Below are 24,965 nucleotides of genomic sequence, written 5' to 3' on the forward strand. Positions count from 1 at the left end.
TGCACACGACCATGCCCGCAATCACGGCCCGCGATTGCGGGCACAGCCGGCCGCTGACTGACAGCCGCATTTTCGGGCCGTGCTCCCATACAAAGTATGGGAGCACGGGCCGCAAAATGCGAAAGAACGGACATGTTCCATAATTCCCGGAACATTTCCTCGGCACTGACACCCTTCCGTAGTGCTACGGAAAGGTGTCAGTGTTCAATGAAAGTGAATGGGTCCGTTTTTGCGGACCGCAATTGCGGTCCGCAAAAACTGAGGTTTTTTACGGTCGTGTGCATGGGGCCTTAATCGTGTGAACATACCCTTAACAGCACTGGCATCAGTTACATCAGCTGCTCTTTCATCTGCCTTCTCTTGATCCCCTGTGACCAAGTCCCCATTACCACTATCTAGGGATCCTACATATTCAGACCTTGGTTTCTTTGCATTTACATACTTGAAGAATTTTTGGGGATTTTTTCTACTATCCTTGGCCACCTGCATTTCATTTTGTATTTTTGCTAATTTTATTACATTTTTACAGATTTTATTAAACTCTTTATAATTTACAAAGATGTACCCTCAGATTTGTATTTTTCAAATGCCCTTTTTTTTGTCATGTATTGCCCTTTTTACAGAAGGTGTAAGCCATGTGGGATTTAATTTTAGTAGTTTATACTTGATACCTATAGGAATAAATTTTGCACTATAATTACCCAAAGTAGATTTGAAAATCTCCCATTTATCATTTGTACCATTATTTGACATTAGTTCTTCCCAGTCTATATCCTGAATTGCAGCCCTCATCCTGGGGAAATTGGCCTTCTTAAAATTAAGTGTTTTTGCCCTCCCAGCCTGTGTTTGTTTTTTATAGTATAGGTAAAATGTAACTATATTGTGATCACTGTTACCGAGGTTTTCACGAACATTGACATTCCCAACAAGATCTGCATCATTAGAAATGACCAGATCCAACAGAGCCTCACCTCTAGTCTGGTCTTCCACAAACTGGCCCATAACATTTTCCTGCAACAGGTTGAGGAAATTTCTCCCCTTCGCAGTTGAAGCCGAACCATGACACCAATTAATATCCCGTTAATTAAAGCCTCCCATTATCACTACATTACCAGCCTGTGCAGCCCGCTCCATCTGTTTGTATAGCTGAACTTCCATCTCCTCAGTTATATTGGGGGGTCTATAGATTTCACCAAAACGAATGTTTTCAGTGTTTACCTCCCTTTGTAATTCCACCCACAAGGTTTCAACCTCTTCACAATCTTCACCCTCTAATGTCTCTTTCACACTCACTTTCATATCACTTCTCACAGACATACACCACCACCTTTCCTATTTGCCCTGTCTTTCCGAAACAGTGTAAAATCCTGTAGAATTACAGCCCAGTCATGTGAAAAATCTAGCCATGTTTCAGCAACACCAAATATATATATATATATATATATATATATATATATATATATATTATTTTTTTTCTCCAGTACCGAGGCCTCCAGCTCCCCCATTTTGCTTGCTAGACTTCTGGCATTTGTAAACATACACATTAATTTGCGTTTCAAATTGCCACGTTTGGTATCAGAAATGTGATTATTTGACATTACTTGGGCATTTTTATTTTCATTGCTGTTTTGTAACAAAAGGATCTCCTTATCCCGTTGTCCAGTCCTCTCCCCACAGTCTATTCCCCCCCCCCCCAATAATGTCTGACCCCTCTCTCACCTAACTACCCTTTATTTTCTACATCGACCTCCCTCATCAGCCCTATTTTAAATACTCCGCCACCCCTGCTTAAATTTTCTCCCCCAGCACAGCGGACCCCCTTCCATTTAGGTGCAAATCATCTGCAGAATACAGTTTGTATCCCAATGAAAAGTTAGCCCAGTGCTCTAGGAACCCAAAGCCTTCTCCTCTACACCAAGACTTAAGCCATGCATTTAACTCTCTGAGATCCTTCTGTCGTTCCTGTGATGTGCATGGCACAGGCAGTATTCCTGAGAATACAACTTTGGAGGTCCTCCCCTTCAGCTTGTAGCCTAGTTCTTTAAAATTATTCTTAGGGCTCCTCCACCTACCATGTATTCTTTCGTTTGTACCCAGAGGAACCACGACAGCTGGATCATCACCAGCCCCTCCTAGTAATTTATCCACCCGTTCCACCACATGCCGAACCCTGGCACAGGGAGACAGCAAACCATTCGGTTGAGGCGGTCTTGGCGACAAATTATTCTATCCGTCTTCCTGATTATAGAATCCCCTACAACTACCAACTGTCTTGCCTTTCCTGCATGACCCTCCCAATGACTACTAGCTGGGCTATTTTCCTGGCTGTTAGGGAGATCAGTATCCACTAGGGCTGCCATTTCTGAGACTGACACCCTCGCATCATCACCCAACTTGGCAATTTTGCTTGGAATATCAGAAACAGACCTTCCTTTTCTTGGACGCCTTTCTACTGCCCCTAACTAGATTAACCCAGCTACTTGCCTGGTCCTGCTGACCCATGTCTTCACCCTCCAGGTTTACCCCACTAACTGCTTGCTCAGTGAGAGCATACTCTGCTCAAGATCGTCTATTGCCCTCAGTGTTGCATTTTGCTCCTCCAGATCTCTATTTCGAGCTTCCAGGTGAACAACATGCTCACATCTGCCACAGAGGTATTCACCCTGGTACTCCGGCTCCAGTCGTGCATACATATGGCAAACTGTGCACTGAAGAAAACTTCCAATCTTGCTATCCATTATCCCAGTTACAAAAAAACTTCAAAAAGTAGAAGTAAAGAAAAGTACTTACAGGGACTTTAACTCATCTTTTTCAACTCCGGTTTAAGAACTCCACTTGTTCACAAGCCACTTAGTTCACCAAGCCCAAATGAGAGCCTGTAGGATTCTATTTGGGCATATATGCATTGTGGATTATGGTCTCCAAAGGAGTAACGTAAGCCTCCAGACACCACATCCATGCATCTAGGTGCTAAGCAACTTGGCAAAAACGGCAACATAAAATACATTTTTTTAGGGATGAGGTTTTGTAGATTTAGCCCTGCACACTCCAGTCGTGGCTTCTGACCAGGACATGGCTACAATATCATCACAACATTAACAGTTTAACAACAATGTAACATCTATATAAAAATAAAATGTTGCTGTCCTGGTAGGAGTGATCAGTGGTAGGTGACTTCACCTGTTCATATTTATTTTATCTTGCAGGGGACGTAACATTCAAGTGTTTCCTTTGAGTCTTGTTATGCATGGAAATATATAGTCACATTTCTATTTCTTTTATTTATCAGAACAAGACCAGTTATTACCGTGGATGCTACAATAATCCTGCCAACCGCCATAAACATCACTGCTGCACAGTGCCATGATGGGACACAAAATGTGAATTGTATTAATGTCACTGTCTGTTTCCGGTTTCGTGGCAAACATGTTCCTGGTGAAATAGGTGAATAATATGTTTTTAATCAATGTTGGTTGTATACCTTATATTTTTATCATTTATGTATTTATAATAAATGATTAATAATTATCAATATTCTAAATTATGTATTATAACAATGATACAATATTACAAAAATTATAAATTATAAAAATAATATAAATTATAAGTAAATTATAGTAAATTATTTACAATTAGTTCAGCTCCAGAAATAGTCTGGTGAGCTAGAAGACCGGGTTGCATCTTCACTATATCTGTAACATGGCCAACAATGGTAACAACTCATACCTCCCAACATTTGAATCCCCATATTCTGGGACATTTTAAGCCCATCCCTGATCCACCCAAGAACACCCACAAACCTTCCAGAAATGCCTATTTTGTCACTTATTCGTATAAGCCCACCCCTTCTGAAGTCTGTTTCAAATGGGACGGTTGCGAAGTATAATAACTTCCTGTTAGTAAATTAGGAAGAAGGAGAAGTCTGAAGCACAAATTGTGCTTAAAGGCATCATCCTATTTGCATGGTCCTAGTGTTTGGTAGGTCTTGTAGAAACCATGTGTCCAAATAGGTTCCCTTTAAAGGACCTATACCTGTTTTACACAATACTTCTTACTGAAAAATAGGAGATTGACCTTCTGCATATCTATATTCATAACATCAGTTTGGACACTATGGTCCACATTTATCATGTACTTTAAGTGATATCTTGAAGGCATGAAATGTGCCAACAAAAGTTGAAAATCGCAAGGTGCAACAAATGTGCGGTAACATTTTTGTCTTTTCTGGTCTTTTTGCAAATTTGGAAAGTTGTAAGAAAAATGGGTGTGGTCTCCAAGTAGATCTAGCTTTAGGCCAGGGCTACACCTAGAGTTTTTGTGGTGCTTCTAATTGATTTTAAATCTTAAAAATGACAGCTTCAGTCCACAGCATTGCATGCAACTCAATTTCTTATGGACTGCTGCTGTAGTTCAAGAATTTAAATCAATCGGTCTCTCCACAAAAAGACGAGTAGCCCAGAAATTAATCAAATGTATTAAGTAGAAATCCGGAAAATCGTGCATGTTTTGTCACAAATTTACACCTGCTCATAGTAGGCATAGATTTGTTTTCTGCCTCTCAGACAGGCATTCGCCTTGTAATAAATGTGCCACAAATCACTTCAACAATCTCCTTTATAAGATATGCCTGTCATAGTAAATGTGTGCCTATGAATTTTATTCCTCCAATGAGGCTGTTCTAGCCCAAAGATATCTCAATACACCTAAATTAAATGGAATTATACTGTCTGTGTGTTATACTGCATTGTATTATTTTATTTTTTATAAATCTAGCTTTCTTAACTGTTAGGGCCTGTTCACATCACCGTTCGCTTTCCGTTCCGGGGTTCTCGTCGGAAGTTTCCGTCGGGTGAACCCCGCAACAGAAAGTGAAAGCACAGCTTCCGTTTCAGTCACCATTGATCTCAATGGTGACGGAAACATCGCTAATTCCGGCCATTCCGGCAGGTTTCCGGTTTTCTGACGGAATCAATAGCGGAGTCGACTGCGCTATTGATTCCGTCGGAAAACCGGATACCTGCCGGAATGGTGACGTACGGAAACCATTAGCAATGTTTCTGTCACCATTGAAATCAATGGTGACTGAAACGGAAGCTGTGCTTTCACTTTCACTTTCCGTTGCGGGGTTCACCCGACGGAAACCTACGACGGAACCCCAGAACGGAAATGAACGGTGATGTGAACAGGCCCTTACTTAATACGTCTTTTGTGTAAATCATAAATTAGGCCTCGTTCACATCTGTGCTGCAGGCTCCATTACCGGGCCTCCATCACAGATCCGGCAGAAAATACCGGAAAAAATAGTTCAGCATGTTGTGCAATAGTTTCCGGTAAAACCACGTATACCCCGACGGAACACATTAAAGTCGATGCTTCCGTTCACCACTGGTGGTGTCTGTCGTACAACAGAACCAGCACTTCCGGTATTTCCGTTGTACTTCTCCTCTGACGAAGCAGAACAATTGAAATACCAACGCAGGTGTGAACGTAGCCTAAATTGCTTGAATATTTATCCAGGTAAAATAATATTTATATAAAACAAAATTAGGTTTAGAAAACCATACCCAATAGAAAACCCAACAAAAAATGCGATATCAATATCACACGGTGCCAATTCTGAAAGATGGCTGTTCCATGTGTCTGGCGATAATACTTGCCATCAAAGGAAAAACAATTATGATTTAAAATGAACTCTAACATTTCTATAATAAATTCGTTCTGATGGGCCCAATCACCCCCCCTCCTCTCCAAGAAGTGTGCAGCTGCTCTTAAGCAAATGTCATGTGGGATCGAAGTATACAATGATTCTACATCTAATCCAACTAGAAGAAAATCCTCATCGATTCTCAGATTATGAATTTTATTAAGGAGATCTCCTGTATCCAATACAAAGGAAGGAAGTGTACGGACAAAAGGTTTTAGTTTCACATCTATGTACTTCCCAAGGTGATCTGTCGGGCCATCACAGCCCGAAATAATAGGTCTGCCCGGGGGAGTATTCCTGTCCTTGTGCACCTTTGGAAGTACATACATAGTGGGCATTCGTGGCTCTCTCACCTCCAGATATTGTAATTCGTGTTTGTTTATCAGACCCTCATCTAACGCAAATAACAGCTTCCTATTCAGTATCTCAGCTATATTGGTCAATGGATTATCTTTTAGAAGGATATATGCATCGGTATCTAGCTGTCTTTTAATCTCACCGACATAGTCCTCCTCCCTGAGAAGCACTACATTTCCCCCTTTATCACTGGGTTTTATCACAATGTTTTTGAAATTTTGCAATTCCTTCAGAGCCTTTCGTTCCCTTTTTGTTAGGTTGTCCTCACACAGGAGGGAGGACCAGTCAATGAGACCAATGTCCCTAAGCATTGCCTCCAGAAAAGCATGTGTGCATCTATTTGAGTAAACGCTAGGCATTGTACTGCTTTTTTTACGTAATCCTGTATATTCTGGAATGAGATCCGCTAGATCTCCTATGCATTCATTTGAATCCCCACATGGATTACTCTCCCTCCATAATTCGTTTAAGTCCACCAATGTGTTTAGATCCGATAGTTCCAAATTGGGTGCTATATCGCATCCAGTTGTCTCACGCTGTGATGATAAATCTATGTCTTTATTTCCATTGTCCCCCTCTTTCTTTTCCCCATGCCAAAGTCTCAATATAATTTTTCTCAAAAAGAGGTGGAGATCTTTGCAAATTTCAAACTCCTTTCCAGGAGTGACGGGTGAAATTTTTGGAGGAAATACACATAAGTATGTGCAAAGGGAAAAAAAAACGCAGGTGTGAATTCAACCTAGCGATTTTTCTTGGATCTATGCTATTTACCCCGTTTTGTGGGGAAACCAAGGTGTACATCAATGCTTTTTACTTATTAGCAATATATTTTGTATAGGAGGTTATTTGTATCTGTATGTAACCTTTTCCTGGCCAGAAGATAAAAATGTTTTAATTTGTGTGAATACATTTATATTTTCAAAATATTTGTAGTTTAAATAATTAAATAAATTTTCATAATTTTTCAATGACCCAAGAGTGCCTGGTTATATTTCTGATATAGTTTTTCTTTTTTGTTTTACAAAATAATATTTATGTTTCTCATGTCATTATTCTCCCTTTGCTTAACTAAAACGTTGTGTGGATGTATTTTACCTGCAGTTTTCTCAGTTTCACCCTTTGTCATTTAGTTATCTGATTTTGCCTGAATGTTTCTGTTTTTTAGTCACTTCAAGTTGCCAGGAAGGGTCAGTTTTCAATGTAAATATTTTGTCCACAAGTCAGAGTTTATGAACTGTCTATCTTGGAGGCTTACATTACGATAGCCTGTATGTGAACTTTAAAAGCATTTTTATTGATCGTAACTGTCCACTGGTTGAGGTGCTGCTGGGATTTTTTGGGGAGTATGTCTGTTTATTATACAACTGTTTAAAAACCAGCATCTTATTTATTTGTTTTTTTTGGTTGTTTTTTTTAAACCCTCTGTATATAATGCAAATTTGTGTAAAGTAATGGCCATATGCTTCTGTGGATGGGAAATATTTTTATTAAATATTTGTATATCAGTCACCATTTCTGCACTAATTGTTTTCCAATCAGGTTTAATATGTTGAAAAGTAAAATTAACTGTTTTAACCTCGGATACTTGCTTCTAGATAGGTCATCCTCGAAGTGTTTTATCTGGAAAATGACCAGAACCTGCAGTTCTTTCTAGTGATGTAGGCTACAAACACCTAGATTGTTGGAAAGACTGACTAATTCTCACCTTTGGCCTTATCTTTCAGATTTGATGTACAATTTAACTGCGGATATTGTGAAAAGAGAAAGTGGTCATCAGCCCAGAGTGTTCCTGATCTCATCTGGGGAGACTGTTGCTCATATTAGTGAGAAGCTGCAGCTCACACACATGAAGGAGAAGTGTGACCAGTATCTTGCACAAGTAAAGGTATGTAATTGTTACCTTGTCTAGTATTCTTCCTTGACTAGTCTCCTTCCATAGTCTTCTAGGCATCTTTCACTACATATTAAATACCTCATAGTATAGTGGCATTGTGTATTGTAAGGGTCATATTGTGTTTTATTGCTGCAATTTTCACATTCGAATAGAACCTTATGGCTGTTTACAGCAAACAGAATCAATAAGTTTGTTTTTTGCACTTGTCAGTCTCTTGACCCTGACCTCCCAGTAGTAAAACTACATGAACATCACTAGGAAAGTCACTGCCATGTACTAAATTTATATATTACTAGTAGAGTTACCCGGCTTCGCACGGGTCTATTGGTTTGTTGTTTGTGTGTGGTTAAAAACTTTGTTTCCTACTGATGCAGCTCGAGCAGCAGACATTCGTTTTACTGCAGGTATCTTTCGTCCAAGTGCAAGTTCCTTTTTGAAGGCTTGACTGGTCTGAAAGGGGTTCAATTTATGAGAATGCTGAAATCCAGTATAGTTACTGTGTAGTTTAGGTACAGTTCGTTCACGGCGAGTAAGGAAAGATAGCTGGATTGTTATGGAAACCCGGTGTGAAACAAAAATGTCTGGGTTGTTATGGGAACCTGGCGTAAGACTGTGTGTATGTCAGTGAGGCTAAGAATGAAGAACCTGTGAGCTTCTACTGGCTAATACGCGTCATCTGATGTGATATGGAGAAGGACCCTTGATGTGGAGGCTAGTGGTGCCATATTTGCTTTTGTATTGCAATTTTTTGGGAATATGTTAAGAACGGTAGACCCTAGAGAGCGGAAACCCGGTGTAAAACCTTTGAAAGTACGTGATTTACTTATGTGCCAAATTCGATGCAGATTGATCCCGTCGTTTGGCTGTGCATAAAGAACAGACAACAGAATTTCATTTTTATACAGTACTAGAAAAAGTACCCGGCGCTACCCGGGCATAACATGTCTGTCTGTCTGTTTGTGTGTTCTTTGGATTTGTTCGTGTGCCCAGGAGGCCAATACATGCCCTCGTATTTTCTTGGTTTATGGGGAAATCGCTAGTAGCTCCATTTTACCCTGGCAGTTACACACTGTTTATTACAATTTTAACTTCCTAAATACCTAACATCTAAACTGGTAGGAAATGGAGTCATAAGACTGTGACAGAGCCTGTTGATTAACAACATTGAAAGTTTTATTGCCAGTTGGCCATAGACTATGGTTGGATCATAATTGAAAACAGCATCACGCATGAAAGCCCACTCATTAGCACGCTGAACATGATGATGTGCTCTATCAGCCTGCTGACTAGCCTGGGTTCAGGTAGGAGTCTCTGTGCTTCTGAGAGCCACCTGTCTGATCTGTTGCTGTGAAAGCCCAAGTTTGCTGAGGAGTTTCAGCAGCTCGAGCAGCCGTATGACGTATTTTGATCAGCTTGCAGTTGGGCAAGAGGAGTCTCTGCATCTAGTAATGCAGGTTTCCTCCTGGCCATGAGTAATCTGATTGATTGCTATGGGTAACCGGCCGCCTGTACCTTCCCATCTAGGGGTATCTTGTAAAGTGCACTACCTGCTACTGCCATCTTTACTATAAAAGTGAATGTCTGTATTCGTTTTTACAGTATTGGATCGTGATCATGTGATAAAGGCTGATAGCAGAGAACAACAGCAAGGTTCGGACCTTTACGAAAACCTTCCTGAACACCGGATGTACCTATGAGCCAAATTTTGGGTCAAATAGTTCAGGTGTTTGGATGCCTATAGAGGACGACAAACAGACTTTTATAATATAGAGTAGCAGAATTACCCGGCTTCACACTAGTCTATTTGTTTGTTGTTTGTGTTTATGGTTAAAAACGTCATTTCCTACTGATATGAAGCCAACATATCCAATAAAGTCCAAGTACAGGGTTCCTTTTTGGAGGCATGACAGGTCTGAAAGGGGTTAAATTTATGAGAATGCTGAAATCCACGGGCTTGGTTCTCTTGAGAGATTTCAGCAGCTCGGGCAACAGCCATTCGCTTTGCCACAGGAGTCTTTAGTCTAAGTGCAGGGTTCCTTTTTGGAGGCATGACTGGTATGAAAAGGTTTCAATTTGTGAGACTTCCCAAATCCAGTATAGGTACAGTTAGTTTATGTCGAGTAACACTTGTCGAGTAAAGAAAGATGGCTGGGTTGTTATGGAAACCTGGTCTAAAACTGTGTGTAGGTGAGTGAGGCTAAGGATGAAGGACCTGCGATCTTCTATTGGCTAATACAGGTCATCCGATGTGATATGGAGGAAGGTCCTTGATGTGGAAGCCAGTGGTGTCATATTTGCTTTTGTGAATATGTCGAGAACGGTAGAACTGAAACCCGGTCTAAACCTTCGGAAGCGCGTTATTTACTAATGTTCCAAATTTGGTGCAGATTGGTCCAGTCGTTTGGCCGTGCATAAAGAACAGACAACAGTTATATATGTATATATGTATATAGAGAGATATACAAAGATTATTTTTATTGGAAGCCTGAACAAACCTCAGGAGCCAGGTGCCCAGTGTGGGAATTTGCTGTTGGTTTATAACTTTTTGAGTTGAATTCTATTGATGTCTTTAGAATTTCTTATTGCTTGGCCATTTAAAAAAAGTCAAATTGTCTCCTGAATTGGGGGTGGCTTCTAATTTCTACAGAATTTTGCTCATTCCTGTATTTTTGTTGCTCTTCTAACTTCTTGTAATTTAAACTTTTAATACGGTACTTATTTTTTTGACAAGTTCTAATTATGCAGGTACATACACATAATCTATAAACATAATGCATGAAATAAATGAAGAAATAATAATATCATGTCATTTATATTGTCTTTCTATTTTGTTAACTCTCCTTATAACATAAGCAAACTTTTGGTTTTTCATTTCTCTTGTTAACAGTTTATGTGGTTGAAAATGCATGACTCATTTTAGCACAGTATTACTATATTACACCTGCTGACAAAGAAAACTTAAAAGGAACCCGTCAACCTTGCTATCAAGATTGTCGCAGTATGTGTATAGATAAGGCTGGCTAAACTTTGTCCATACCAAATTGTCTCAGTAGTGATGGGGGAACAACAGACGCTTACGATTTTTGCAGTCCATTATGGCAAAAATGCATTACCAGGTGCAATCATTTTTATGTATGCCTCTGCATGCTATTAAATTATTAGAGGGTAGTGTTTTTTATGCTCTTTAAGAATTTCATAGGAAACTCTGTATTCATACTGCAAAACTATGCGTTTTTTTTTAGTGTGGCAAACCATGGTAAGAATGCAGTCTTTCGCTGCGGTTTTCAGCCATGCGGCAAAAAAACACAGCAAAACCGTACTGTGTGAATACACCCTGAGTGGAGTAAGAATTCAATGTAGGTTTGATTCTGTACTTGACAGTAAGGGCACGTTCAGACGTGGCCGAATTTTTCCGCTGCAAATGTTGGTGCAGATTTGGGGCAATTACGCAACGAATCTGCACCAACATTTGCATATTTGACAGGTAATTCAGACGTTGCAGAAAACACAGCAGACTTGCCACAGATTTCAGTTTTTGCATTGCAAAGGCTGAAATACGCAGTGAAATTCCGCTTCTCCGCAACAGTCAGTGCATTCTGCGCAGGGAAAATTCTGCACCGCAGCCTATGGTCCGCAGCGGAGTTTTCCGCAACGTCTGAACTAACTTGCCTAAAAATGTATTGAGAGAAATGTAAAAAACGGCCGCTGGAGAATTCCACTGCGGACTGTTTGCTGCGGAATTCCACAGCAATTCCGTCACGTCTGAACGTGCCCTTAAGGCTTTCCTGACAACGAATATAAATGAACAACCTAAAACGTGGCAATGGCAAAATAACAGTATTTATTTTTTATTTTTTGTAATGTCTTTACATCAGTGACTCTAAAGGAAAATCATTGGGGGAAATTTATCAAAAGTAGTGCCAAAGAAAAGTTGAAAAATTGACTGTAGCAACCAATAGGAGAGGGAACCCGATGGGCGGATATGGGCAACTCCTCCACTTTTGCTCTGTACTAGTTTTGATACATTTCCCACTATATTTCCTCTTTTGTCCTGGCAAATGGAATGAAGTTTGTCCCAGCCTTAGAGACATTTCACATATAAAATTAAGCCAATAAAGCTAGGCATCAATTTAAAATTCACTCTTAAAATAGCTCTATTCTGTTGTAGTATTTTGTGCAAAATTTCCACTGTGGAGTCCAACATCACCTCTAAAATAGGGAAGCACATCATCTATCACTTCATTATATGGAGAAAGTCACTGTTACACATTCTTCTATCCACAATGGGAAAACTACGCAGAGACTAACACCACTTGTAGTTTTGTTTGACACATAGTTGGAAAAGTTTTAATGCCATTTTCAGGGACTGCTGTGCAAATGTTATCTGTGGAAGTCATATAGAGGGGCACACAAAATATTCATATCCTATTATTATTGCCTGAAGCCAGAATATATGACACTATTATATATTAGTGTACCACAGTATGTATGTATATCAGAGTATACCAGTGAACATTGCAGATAATCTCATGTATCATGAAGTTCTGTTCAGACTAGTGAACTGTGAGGGAAAATGGACCTCTCCATAACTATGAATGGATTGCACCTTATACATTTTAGTGTGGGGTAGACTTATGATATTTAAAGGTTATGTAAACCTTTGAAAGGGTCTTTTTTTTTTTTTATAATAAAAAGGTCAACCAGTGTGTTTTGTGCAACTCTTTAATTAGTTTTTATTAAAAATATTTTTTACTTTTTTACATACAGCTGCTTTGTATTCTGTATACAGAGCAGCTGTATCTTACGCTGAATCCTGTACCCGTCAGATCCGCAGGACTGACGGATTTAGTGTCAGCGGGTCCTGTGTATCTCTGACAGGCAGGATCGAGCTGTTACCGGTCACATGTAAGTTCATAACTTAGATGTGATAGATTACCGGTGGATCCTGCGTGTCAGAGACATGCAGAAACCGCTGACATTCAATCCCATGGGTACAGGATTCAGTGTAAGATACAGCTGCTCTGTATACAGGATACAGAGCAGCTGTATCTCAAAAAGTAAAAATGATTTTTTTTTTTAAGTTGCACAAAACACACTGACTGACTGGTTTATTAAAAAAAATCCCTTTCAAAGTTGTACATAGCCTTTAAATAGACTTCATAAAGCTAAATTTTTGAGGTTTGGGTGGGGAGTCTGCCTCATTTGTATTTTTTACAAAGCATAAATCGATATTAAGGAAAGGGAAGAAGTAAAATATTCAACCACTTTTCTTTCTTCCTTCTCTAAAGATCTGTCATTTAGTTTAATTGAATAGACACAAGAACAGCCCCCTCTAACAAGTGTGAACTGAGCCTTATGTAGTTTGCTTAAATTAAATGAGGCTACACTACGTAACCTACTTAGCAAGGTATGACCTTCACTGCAATAAATCCAGAAGAAAGGACAACACAACCCAAGAACATCTTTAAGTGATCATTTCTTTATTTGGTAACATATAGAATAGAATATAGCATTTATTCATACCACTTTGGAACAAATAAGTTGAGCATTTTAGGTAATGTTAGATAACAGCATAAGAAAAATAATTTTAATTCTGAGGGTCATTGCTTTGTTGTACCCGGCTAATACACCATCCTTTTTTTTGACCAATAGAGTAGTATTGGATTTATTATCACGATTATTTGAGTACCTTTCAGCTTTTGGAAAATTATTATTGCAAAATGAATGATTTTATGGCATCGAAAGGGGGAGCCCATTGTCCTGCATATTATCTCCTGTTTCATGACACGATAGTGGAAGAAATATTAATGTTCTGCTGAGAGTACTAGAGATTATTAAGAAATCATATATAATTGAAGCTGTCAGACAGATAGCAGCACTTTGAGGGCGTATAGTTTCCATACATTATTGATTAGGATATGAGGTAACGCTGAGGACTGGACCACTGGCTGGAGCCTAATTGAATGCAGTCAGGAGCGTATAAGCAAGAGACTCATTTAATCAAGTCTAACCCGCTATAGTTTGTATCGTATGAAGTCAGGCAATATGTCAGACAGATCAATTCTGTTTAGATCGCTGCAAGAATAAATATGATTTGGTTTTCTTTTCATCATGGTCATGGCATTTCCTGTATTATGAACAATACCAAATTGAAAGGAGCAGTGGACTGCTGACAACTATTCAAAGAGCAATTTCATCATTTCTATAAATCAAGATAAGTTTCCTAAGACTACTCTCAACTCATTTATTGCTATAAGAGCTTTTTTAAATTTAATATTTGGGAAATCACCATTGTAATATATAGTAGATTTACATAGTACAATCAATTATTTATTACCGCTTATTTAAATAGCACCCATATATAGCACAGCATTGTACAAAGAATGCACCAACTAATCGTCCCCTGTCCCCAGTGTGACTCACAACCTATATACTGGCATGCACACAAATGTAAAATAGCTTATAGGGAGTCTGTCACCAGTTTCTTACCCCCAAAACCATCTATCAGGTCTTAGCGTTTTCGGAGAAAGAAGCTAGTGACAGACTCCATTTAAGAATATTTTTCGGGTGAAATCTGAGTGCCCCCCTGCAAACCATGTACCATGGTCATGTTTATCAATTACATTTAGCATCTTGTGACCATGAGGCTTTGCGACATTGATGCATTCACATTTTTAACCACAGTTAAATGAGAAAGAGCTCTGCCATCAAGTTACAACTATGTACTATTCATAGTTCATGGTATGAAACAACTTTTGCTGCAGACTTTCTGGTGTCAGTTTGAGAAAAAAGATATACTTGCAATGTGCACATTATCAATTTCAGCGGCAATTTCTCAATATAAAAATAGTGTTTATTTTACGTAGAAGTTGAATAAAAATAGGTAAAACAGCAATCTACATGTGCCTTTTACGTGAACATATATTACATGTTTGTATATCTAACGAGACTTTGTGTTAATAAGTGTAAGAATTCAGAGTAAGAAACACACAAGAAAAGAATGTATCTTTTTTTTTATGTACGAGTTTATTTTTTTCACTGTCTTAATATTTCGTGTTCAATATTTTAAGTGTGCAATGTGTTTCAAGAACAACAAAAAAATATATATTTTGAAAAACACCTCATCGACCAACATGTCATCGTAGCGACACAAACAAGATATCATAGTGACAAAAAATAAGGATGCATTAATATGACAAAGAGAACCAATACATCATCACAAACAACTCACATGTCAAACATGTATATCGCGTAATATGATTCAGTGTCTCATGAACTTCAATAAGCTGGAAATACATGTAAACATAAGTATATGCGTACCTTTTCTGTAAATAAAATAATAATAATATATTAGAAAAGGAAATGAAGGGGGAAGAAGAGAGAGGAAGACAAAAAGGGAGACAGAAGGAGGTTACAATTAAATGGATAAGTAATGTTTCCAAGGAGCCCAAGTCTGTCGAATCCTGTCTTCTAGAAGTTGACTGTGAAGTTGATCATTAATCATTATCCATGACATTTTATTTTTAACTAATTCCATAGGGATCGTGATTGTATGCCAAGATCTAGCAATAGCCAATTTGGCTGCCAACAGGACATATAGAATTAATCATTTGAGGTGTCCAGACATCGGGGGCAATGAACCATTAAGTAAGGCAATAGACACATCTATTGGTATAGAACTGTTGGTTAGAGCCCTGATAAAGTTAAATAGCTCTACCCAAAAGTTAACCACTATAGGAAAATCCCACCAAATATGGAGGAGGGTACCCTCATTTCCACAATGTCTAAAGCAACCCGAATCATAAGTAGGATAGATCTTAGGAAAAAGAGGAAGCCTCCAGCTCACCTTGTATGCAAACTTGTACTGTTCACCGCGCACGGGTCCTCGTGTCGGCACACCATAGGAAGATTGCAGCAGAGAAGAAGGATTGGATCCAGCGCTGATGTGAGTAAAACGGAAACTTTTTCCAAGTTTTATTAGGTCATTATAAAACAGGATCAATAGGATAGTATCCTGGAGTGCAGGGAGAGGTTTCAATGATATAGAAAGCCATATAGGATAGATCTTAGATAACCTGGAGGGAACCATGTACCATCGAAGCAGAACCTTGTATCCAGCTTCAATCAAGGAAGTGTTAATTGACAATTTGGATACCTGGAACGCCAAATTACGCCACTGATTAAGATCCATCTCCCAAGCTCCGACTCCCATCTAGTCATATAAGATAATTAAGTGCTGGGAGTAACTAGCCCTAAATAAATAGACGATATCTTACCTCTAGAAAGAGGAAATAAGCATAGCCTCTCCAAGGTAGTCACAGTGGTCATATCCTCAAACTTAGCCTTCCATGAGAGTAAGAAATGTTGGAGCTGACGATGTCTGAAGAATTCGGAACCAGAGAGGGAGTGGACATCTCTGAAAAACTCCAGGTTCTTCATATCACGCCCTACAAAAAAATCTCTAATCCTATAAAATCCTTTGTTTATCCACCAATGGAACGTTCGCATCTGCACTCCCTGAGGGAAGTCGGGATTGCAATATATGGTTGTCAATGGAGCATGTGGTGACTTTAAGCAATATCTACCAGCAAGTGCATCCCACTATCCAAGCATTTGTGATAATATTGGTGACATTATTGAGGGTCTATCCCAAGGGCGGAGCCACAATATAGTCTCAAGCGGTATATGCCCCCAGCTGCACCCATTGAGGACAATACAGGTTTCATATAAATATCCGTCATTTGTGCCATTCGAGCTGAGTGATAGTAGTGTAGAAGATGCGGGACCCCCAATCCCCCCACCACCCTGGGAATGTACATCGTTCTTTTAAGAATACGGGATCTTTTGTTACCTCAAATGAATCTCATTATTTTGGACTGTAAAACCTGTATATCCTTACAAAGAATTCTAATCGGAAGTGTGCGGAAAAGATAGAGTAATCTAGGCAAAAGGGTCATTTTGACTGAAGCAATTCTACCAAACCATGACAATGACTATAAGAAAAATCGATGCAATAGGCTCCCTTGGGCAAAGAGCAGCTGGTGAAGATTTCAATAAGATCCTTGACTGCTAGGGTAAAGATCTTAAACTATTTATTGCGTTTTTAAAATACATCAGAGGGAATGCTACGCGTTTCAAGACTGGACCGGTCTCTTCATCAGGCTAGGAAAAAACACAGTGTTTACCCTAGCAGTCCAGGATCTTATTGAAATCTTCACCAGCAGCTCTTTGCCCAAGGGAGCCTATTGCATCGATTTTGGGAGGATCAGCGTCGTCCAGTGGGATTTCCTTTCTTCTACCGAATATCCAAAACCATGACAATGGGTATTGAGACCAAGCATGAAGATCAGTTTCTATTCGTTTATAGAGAGGTAAATAATTAGACTTGTAGAGGGTATCCACTGAAGGTGTAAGCTTGATTCCCAAATAAGTGAGGGAGTAGGATGCCCATTTAAAGTCAAAATTTAATTGTAATAACTTTTCTAATCTATCTGGAAGGGACAAATTTAAGGCCACAGATTTATGATTATTGACCCTAAGACCCGATATTTCTCCAAAATGGGTAAGGATATGGAAAAGTTTGGGGAGTGTAGTAAGAGGGGAGGTCACAAATAGCAAAATATCATCCGCAAATAAAGCACATTGTGTTCAACTAGACCAACTTTAACGCCCTTAATATCCAAGTTGGAGCGATGAGAATAGCTAAGGGCTCTATGGCCAGTGCAAACAAGGCCGGTGACAGAGGGCAGCCCTGTCTCGTGCCCCCCCCCAATAGGAATGGGATCAGACAAGAACCCCTTAGAACACACCCGTGCCAAAGACTGAGCATAGAGGCCCCGGAGGAGTGTAACAAAATGAGGTCCAAATTTCATCTTATCACGTATAAAAAATAGATAGTCCCACGAAAGGGAATCAAATGCTTTTTGCAAATCTCGGCTTAAAAGCATGCCTTGTGGTTTGCTTCCTCCATCCCATCCAGAGCGCACCTGAGTTATTAAATCTATAGCCCTCCGTGTCTGGTCTCCTGCCTGTCTACATGGTACAAAGCCAGTTTGGTCTGCATGTATGTAGCCAGGAAGGAAAGTATTAAGTCTGGCCGCTAAAATTTTTGTCATAAGCTTGATGTCTACATTTATTAACGATATAGGGCGATAATTTGCTCTATCACTATGGTCTTTATTTGGCTTAGGTATAACATGTATAAAGGCAGTATTAGAATGAGGAGGGACCACCCCTCCGTCCCTATATGCATTAAATAAAAGAGCTAAATGTGGAAGAAGAAAACCCAGCAGGTCCAGGTGCTTTGTTAGAATGAGTCACTTTAACAGCTGCAATAACCTCATCAGTCGAAAAATCCGCTTCCAGAGAATCCCTATCCCTAGAAGAGAGCACTTTAGGTAGCAAGTGAGAGAAAAAGGTTTCCGCTCTCAAAGAGGGGAATGAAGTAGGATTTTCATACAACTTAGAGTAAAACGTATGAAATTCCTGTAAGATTTTCATCGGGTTCTGGGACAGGGATCCGTCTGACAAGCGAAGCTTTGGAAGCGAATGTACCGAATACCTAGGGGTCAATCGTCTAGCTAACACAGTACCCGGCCTATCCCCCTGAGTGAAAAAACGATGGGAAGACCAACGCAGGCTTTTATCCGCCCAGCTAGTCAAATTGAGGTTAAGGTCTGTCGTCTGATGTCAGCTGATGGATTGCGTTTGAGTTGAGTTGATTTGAAAGATCTAGGAATAATCGTTCTTTATGTGCTAAGGCTTCTCTTTCGTGATGCTATTTGGATAATTTTCCCCCTTATAGTAGCCTTATCGGCTTCCCAATTTATGATAGGTGAAGTGTCTTGCGAAACATTGGTTAAGAAATACGCTTCCAATTCTGTGCGAAGTTCCCCTACGACGTCAGGATCAGACAACAATGAATCGATTAGTCTCCAAGAGGACAACCGGGGTCGTTCACACAGATCAAGGATGCGCATTTGAAGGGGATCATGGTCCGACCAAGGGGTAGATAATATTCGAGCCTGTCTGAACTTTGGGACAAGGCAAGATGATACGAAAATATGATCAATACGGGTAAATACATGATGGGCGGAAGAGTAAAACATGTAGTCACGTGAGGTAGGCTACAGAAAGACTAGACTTATTAGGAGGTATAGCCCTGGAGGAAAGGTCCCTAGATTTGTCCATAGAGAAGTCCAAAGCTACTGTAAAGGATCTGCCAGACACAGCTTCTGTGCCGACGCCCGTGGTTAATCAGTCTGCATCTGCTCCTAGGTCTGATAGAGTGACTCGATCTGCTACCACTCAGGCTGGCAGGCTGAGGAGTGGGAGAACCTATCACAGCCTGGCCAGACGGTTCTAGCTCCCGTCCTCGGTCTATGTATACCTTCATTTGCTTCTTGTCTTTGCCTGTGATTCTGTCTTATTTCCTGGCTCTGCTGTTCCTGCTTGTACTATTAACCTCTGCTTCAGATTGACCCTGGCTTTACTGACTACGCTCCTGCTCTGCGTTTGGTACCTCGTATACTCCTGGTTTGACTCGGCTCGTTCACTACTCTTGTTGCTCACGGTGTTGCCGTGGGCAACTGCCCCATTTCCCTTAGCTTCTGTGTACCCTTGTCTGTTTGTCTGTCGTGCACTTATTGAGCGTAGGGACCGTCGCCCAGTTGTACGCCGTCGCCTAGGACGGGCCGTGCAAGTAGGCAGGGACTGAGTGGCGGGTAGATTAGGGCTCACCTGTCTGTCTCCCTACCCCGTCATTACAGCTACATTAGAATCTCCAGCTAGAATCAGTGGGACCTTGATCAATGGGCGCAACTGTTTCCAAATGGAATGCAAGAACTGCTGCTGGTGCGTATTGTGAGCATAGTAGTTTATAAACGTTACTGGGGAATCATGAATTGTACCTGATACCAAAATGAATCGACCCTCAATATCCCGAAACACGTTATGCATGGTAAATGGAACAGAATGTGCCATCCATATGCCGACTCCACGTTGTTTGGTAGATGCACTTGCTAGGTAGTGTTGCGGGTAGGATTTGTGGAAATATGCTGGGATAGAAATCGTAGAAAAATGAGTTTCCTGTAAAAATAAAATATCCGCATGAATTGACTTATAAAATAGAAAAGCTTTGCAACATTTCACAGGCGAATTCAATCCTTGTACATTATTACATTATGAGTAAAAATAGAAAGGGTGTTATTGGCAGCAGCCATCATGGTATCCTAAATAAAAATGCAAATATATACATAACCTCTTCTGCCATGGGAAAGGGTAAAGGAACGAAGATGGAAAGAAAAGAAAGGGGAAAGAGAAAGAAGAACATGTGGTCAATAGACCGGCCAGTCTCAATGACTGAAATGTGGAGGAGCAGACCCTCAAACGGGCCAAGCCTAATCAAATCATATACATTAGTGGACTGGACCTGAATACAACAACATTAGGTATCAGCACAAATAAATGTATAGGTCATATGGATGGGACTCCCCATCATACCCCACCCAGAAGTCAATGTGGTTATCGCTTACACCCCCCCCCCCCCGGAATGCACTGAAGCAAGGCAAAATCCAGAAATGCCATTACAGCACCATAACACAAAATATACATTCCAGAGATGGGACAGGCAGGCAAAACACAAGTTACCCAGATGTCCAGAAAGGGCAGATGTCCGAATAGCATATACATTATGAATAATGGACGAATTGCAGCAGGTAACATTATAACAGAAACCGCGTGCGTACGGACGAGGTAGATAAGTCTACGCTCCCGGGAGGGAGGGAAAGGCACAATGCCCTAAAGTATTATTCATGCAATCAGTATAACAATTCAAAAAAATATCCCAAATTAGTAGCTCCCACAACCCAACTACCTATCAGGTGAGTATAACCCGAGAATATAATACATAGTTCATAGTACACTAGACCTCAAAAGGGCAAACCAAATCACTATAGGGCATAGTAGTGCGCTGGTAGAAAAATAAGAATAAACCCAGACATACTAGGAACTAGAATGTTATGACAGGTCTGAAATCAACACTTAATAGGGTCTATTATGCACGGTCAAAAGTGTGGACTAAAACTAGTATGTATATACCCCAAGAATATAGTTACAAACATCCAGGTAAATAAACCAAATGGTGGGAATTCAGCGTCCAAGCAGATTCAGATCCCAAGGAAAAATACGGTAATATAAGACATTCAGTCAAGTAATTCAAATTCAAAATTAGTCCATGGGACCAGAACATCTAACCCATCAGGAAACACATGAGCAGATTTCAGAAGTAAGCATGGGACATTCATCAGGATCACGGTGGCTGTTGTGGACGACTTCCAGAGGGAACCGATGAAAGCTGCGAATGCTTTCGACGTTGCCACATAGGAGAAAGAGGTGCCGGTGGTCCCATCGCCCGTGGTGGTGAATGGTGTTCCGGATGAGGCAAAATCTTCAATTTAGCAAGAACATTTTCCCCTTCTTGGAAAGTTAAAAAACTGTATTGTCTGTTGTCATACATGAACCAGAGACGGAAAGGAAATGCCCATCTATAATTGACATCATGCGAGCGTAATACTTGTAACAGTGGGAGTAATGTCCATGTTTTCTGAATAGTAGATGGAGCTATATCCGCAAACAGTTGAATTTCAGTATTCATCAGCAAAAGTCTGGGCTGTTGCCATGTCTAGCTGATCTTGGAGATCTTGTACACCTTTCGAATTCTGATTAACTCTGCTAACGGTCTAATCCAGTTTCGATTCTATAGCTTCCATATGTGACCCCATTTTTTGGAGGTCATGGTGTATCGCTGAAATTTTGGAGGACAGTGTGTTCATCTCACCTTTTATGGTTCTTGATATGCAGACCACAATCTTCTCCTCTGTGAGGAATGTCGGTGGTGGCTCATGTAATGGCGGATCTCGTGTCTGTGACCATGAGGGTAGGGGCACAGCGTCCATCATATCACCAGGTCAGGAGGGGTTTAACGAGCTGCCAGTCCGTGGACTTAAGTCTGGAGGATCTCTGAGGGCAGCCGGAGAATCTTGGGAGATCAGCGACATGGAGTCCAACGGGACTTCAGGCAGTACAGTCAGGGGCGGCGGTAATGGTGCCGTTTCTTTGGCACCAAAGTCAGCATATCGGCTACAGAGCGATGTGCCACTGCCTGTTTCCCTCTTTTAGGGTTCCCCTTTGCCATTTATGGCTCACCTGACCTTCCGCTGTCGAACAGGGCTATTGAGGAGGTCCAGTCGCTGTCGATAGCTGTATAAAAGGCTTCAATGCCCGGCCGAGGTGCGGAGCTGAGCAGTTATATGAGAATGTATCTTCTTAAATAGAGTTTTATCTTCTGTTTTGGTCTATTTTTTTTTAAATTAAAAAACAATCTGAAAAGAAAAGATGCCGGTGTACTTGGCCCATATTTTTAGGCTAATTCATATGGGAAAGACTTCTGTCGAAAGAGTCATAGGCATTCCAGATGAGGATGAAGAAACTATTTCATATAGAATCGTGTTTTATTTTGATTTTGGTTTTCTTTTAAAGAGAGAACCACTAAGCTTCCTCTAATACTTTTATTTGAACAGACAAACCACAGCCCACACCTCTGCTCTCAATTCCCCAGCGGGCATGAATGTAGAAACCACTAAATAAGCCAAATGTGATAGTTATTTCTGTGGTTAGACTAGAGGGCATCAGAGATGGATCCCTGCTGTATTTCTCAAGGCAGAAAATGTTTAGAGAAACACGTACGTGTCTTATTATGTACAGCAAAACATTGGAAAGATTTTGGCTTGAAGATTGTTGTAAAGAAGATGATGTCTCAGAGACACAATGTAAAACTTAATGTGATGTTTCTACATTGCATTTCCTTTTTGAAGCTGCTTTTATTTATTACCCTATATCATGTCATTATAGTGTTGCTGTTTTATTACAGTGACATATACCAAGTATAGCCAAGTTATAGATGTTAAGCGGTACATAAAGAAATCTAGTCTTACATCTCTTCGATGCAGAATAAAGATCCCCTTGTGTATTGAATACTTTATAATGGACAATAGATAAATAATAAATGATTTTTCTGATAAACTAATGGCAAAATATTCTACAGTTGAAATAATAGTAATATATTTCCATTTCAATTATACACCTAGGACTAATTCTTCAGTCTATTTCTATTTATAATATATGGTTAAAATATTGTATCCAGTCCAGTAACTTAACCCTTTGATGACTGGGGATGTTTTGGGCCTTCATGCCCAGAGCAAAATTTCACCTTTTTGAATACTGCGTTCTACAGGTGAATTTTTAAAAAAAAAATTTGTTCGGTTTCACCACATTCTGAGAGCCATAACTTATATGTTTTCATCGTTTGAGCGGTGTGAGGGCTTATTTTTTGCGGGACGAGCTGTAGTTTTTATTAGCACCATTATTTTGGTACATAGGATTTTTTTTATCACTTTTTATTGCATTCTTTTTAGCACTAAGGTGACAAAAAAAAAAAGATTCTGGGATTTTAAATTTAGTTTTTTTACGCCGTTCACTGAGTCAAATAATGCTATATTGTAATAGTTTCGGACTTTTACAGACGCAGCAATAGCAATTTTTTTATGATCTTTTTTATGTTTACATTGTGCTTGGGGAAAAGTATTTTTTTTAAAATTATACATTTTATTTACACTCCTGAAATTGTATCTAAGTTTTTTTTTTTACACATTTTATTAGTTCCCCTAGGGGACTTGAACCAGCGATCATCAGATCTCTGGTACAATACACTGCAATACATGGATGAGTTACGGAAACAGCGTAACTCGCTGAGCTATGCTGTTTACGTAACTACTATTCAGTTCTATGGGAGTTACGGAAACAGCGTAGCTCAGAGAGTTACGCTGTTTCCGTAACTCGACCATGTAACCAGAAAGTGGCCAGGAGACAGCGGAGTTGGATACGGGGTATAGGTGGCCCCGTTCTAGAGATAGGTGCTGGCCCCAGAGATGGGACCCGCATCTATCTGACATTTATGACATATCCTGTAGATGTGTCATAAATGCTGCGGTCGCTATTGAACGATGGAGCTGTTTCTGGCCGTTAGAGCAGCGTGTTAGCTGTAAAACACAGCTGACATCTGCAGTGTATGTAGCGGGCTCAGCGCGTGAGTCCGCTCCAAACATCTTGCCCTCCCCGCTCCATGATGTGCCGGCACGGGTCAGTAATGGGTTAAGTAAGAAGCGGGGTAAGTAAGGGGTTAAGTAAGATGAATACGTTTTATTCTTGCTAAAAACTGTATCTTTTGTGTGAATTGTAAGTTCCTCTGTTTCTGGTTGACGGCTCTTGTACTTCGGTCTTTATAGACTGATGTGTAAACCTCTAAAATGTCAAATCGATATGCAGGTCTGAGCTTTAAGAGCCTGGCATCTGGCCTTACAATGTTTTTCAGAAATGTATATAGCATATTTAGATTGGACACAGCAATAATATTGCAACATAAGCTCTACTGTGTGTAAAACATGGTTCATGATTTATAGGCTGTGTAATAGCTTTGGTGCGTGAAGCCAAGAATCTTTAATTTGGTTACCAAGATAATGTCTTGTGGTGAATCGAAATTATGTTCACAATTGCCAAGGAGTTTTGTTTTTGTTTTTCTTTTAACCCCTTTAGGACATAGCCTGTTTTGGCCTTGTGGACACAGATGATTTTTTCAAATATGTGTCACTTTATGTGGTAATAACTCCGGAATGCTTTTACCTATAAAAAGCGATTCTGAGATTGTTTTCTCGTGACATATTGTACTTTATGTTAGTGAAACAATTTGGTCAATAAATTCAATATTTATTTGTGAAAAACTTCAAATTTTAGCCAAAATTTGCAGAAATTCGCATCTTTCTAAATTTAAATATATTTGCTTGTAAAACTGATAGTAATACCACAATACCAAAATAGTTACTAGATAACATCCCCCATATGTCTACTTCATGTTTGCATCGTTTTTTTCCACTTCCTTTTATTTTTCTAGGACGT

The 24,965-nt window shown here is 39.9% G+C and overlaps 1 protein-coding gene across 1 annotated transcript in view; it reads left to right on the plus strand.

The window, feature by feature from the left end:
* The window catches only part of ITGA9 (integrin subunit alpha 9), a 492,766-nt gene that overhangs the window by 162,266 nt on the left and 305,535 nt on the right, over positions 1-24,965 (plus strand). The window contains exons 14-15 of the mRNA XM_075826987.1: positions 3,290-3,444; positions 7,786-7,946. Of these exons, the coding sequence (XP_075683102.1) occupies positions 3,290-3,444; positions 7,786-7,946 (316 nt within the window). The remainder of the gene's footprint in view (positions 1-3,289; positions 3,445-7,785; positions 7,947-24,965) is intronic.

The sequence above is a fragment of the Rhinoderma darwinii genome, chromosome 5 (assembly GCF_050947455.1).
Source record: "Rhinoderma darwinii isolate aRhiDar2 chromosome 5, aRhiDar2.hap1, whole genome shotgun sequence".
Classification (NCBI taxonomy): domain Eukaryota; kingdom Metazoa; phylum Chordata; class Amphibia; order Anura; family Rhinodermatidae; genus Rhinoderma; species Rhinoderma darwinii.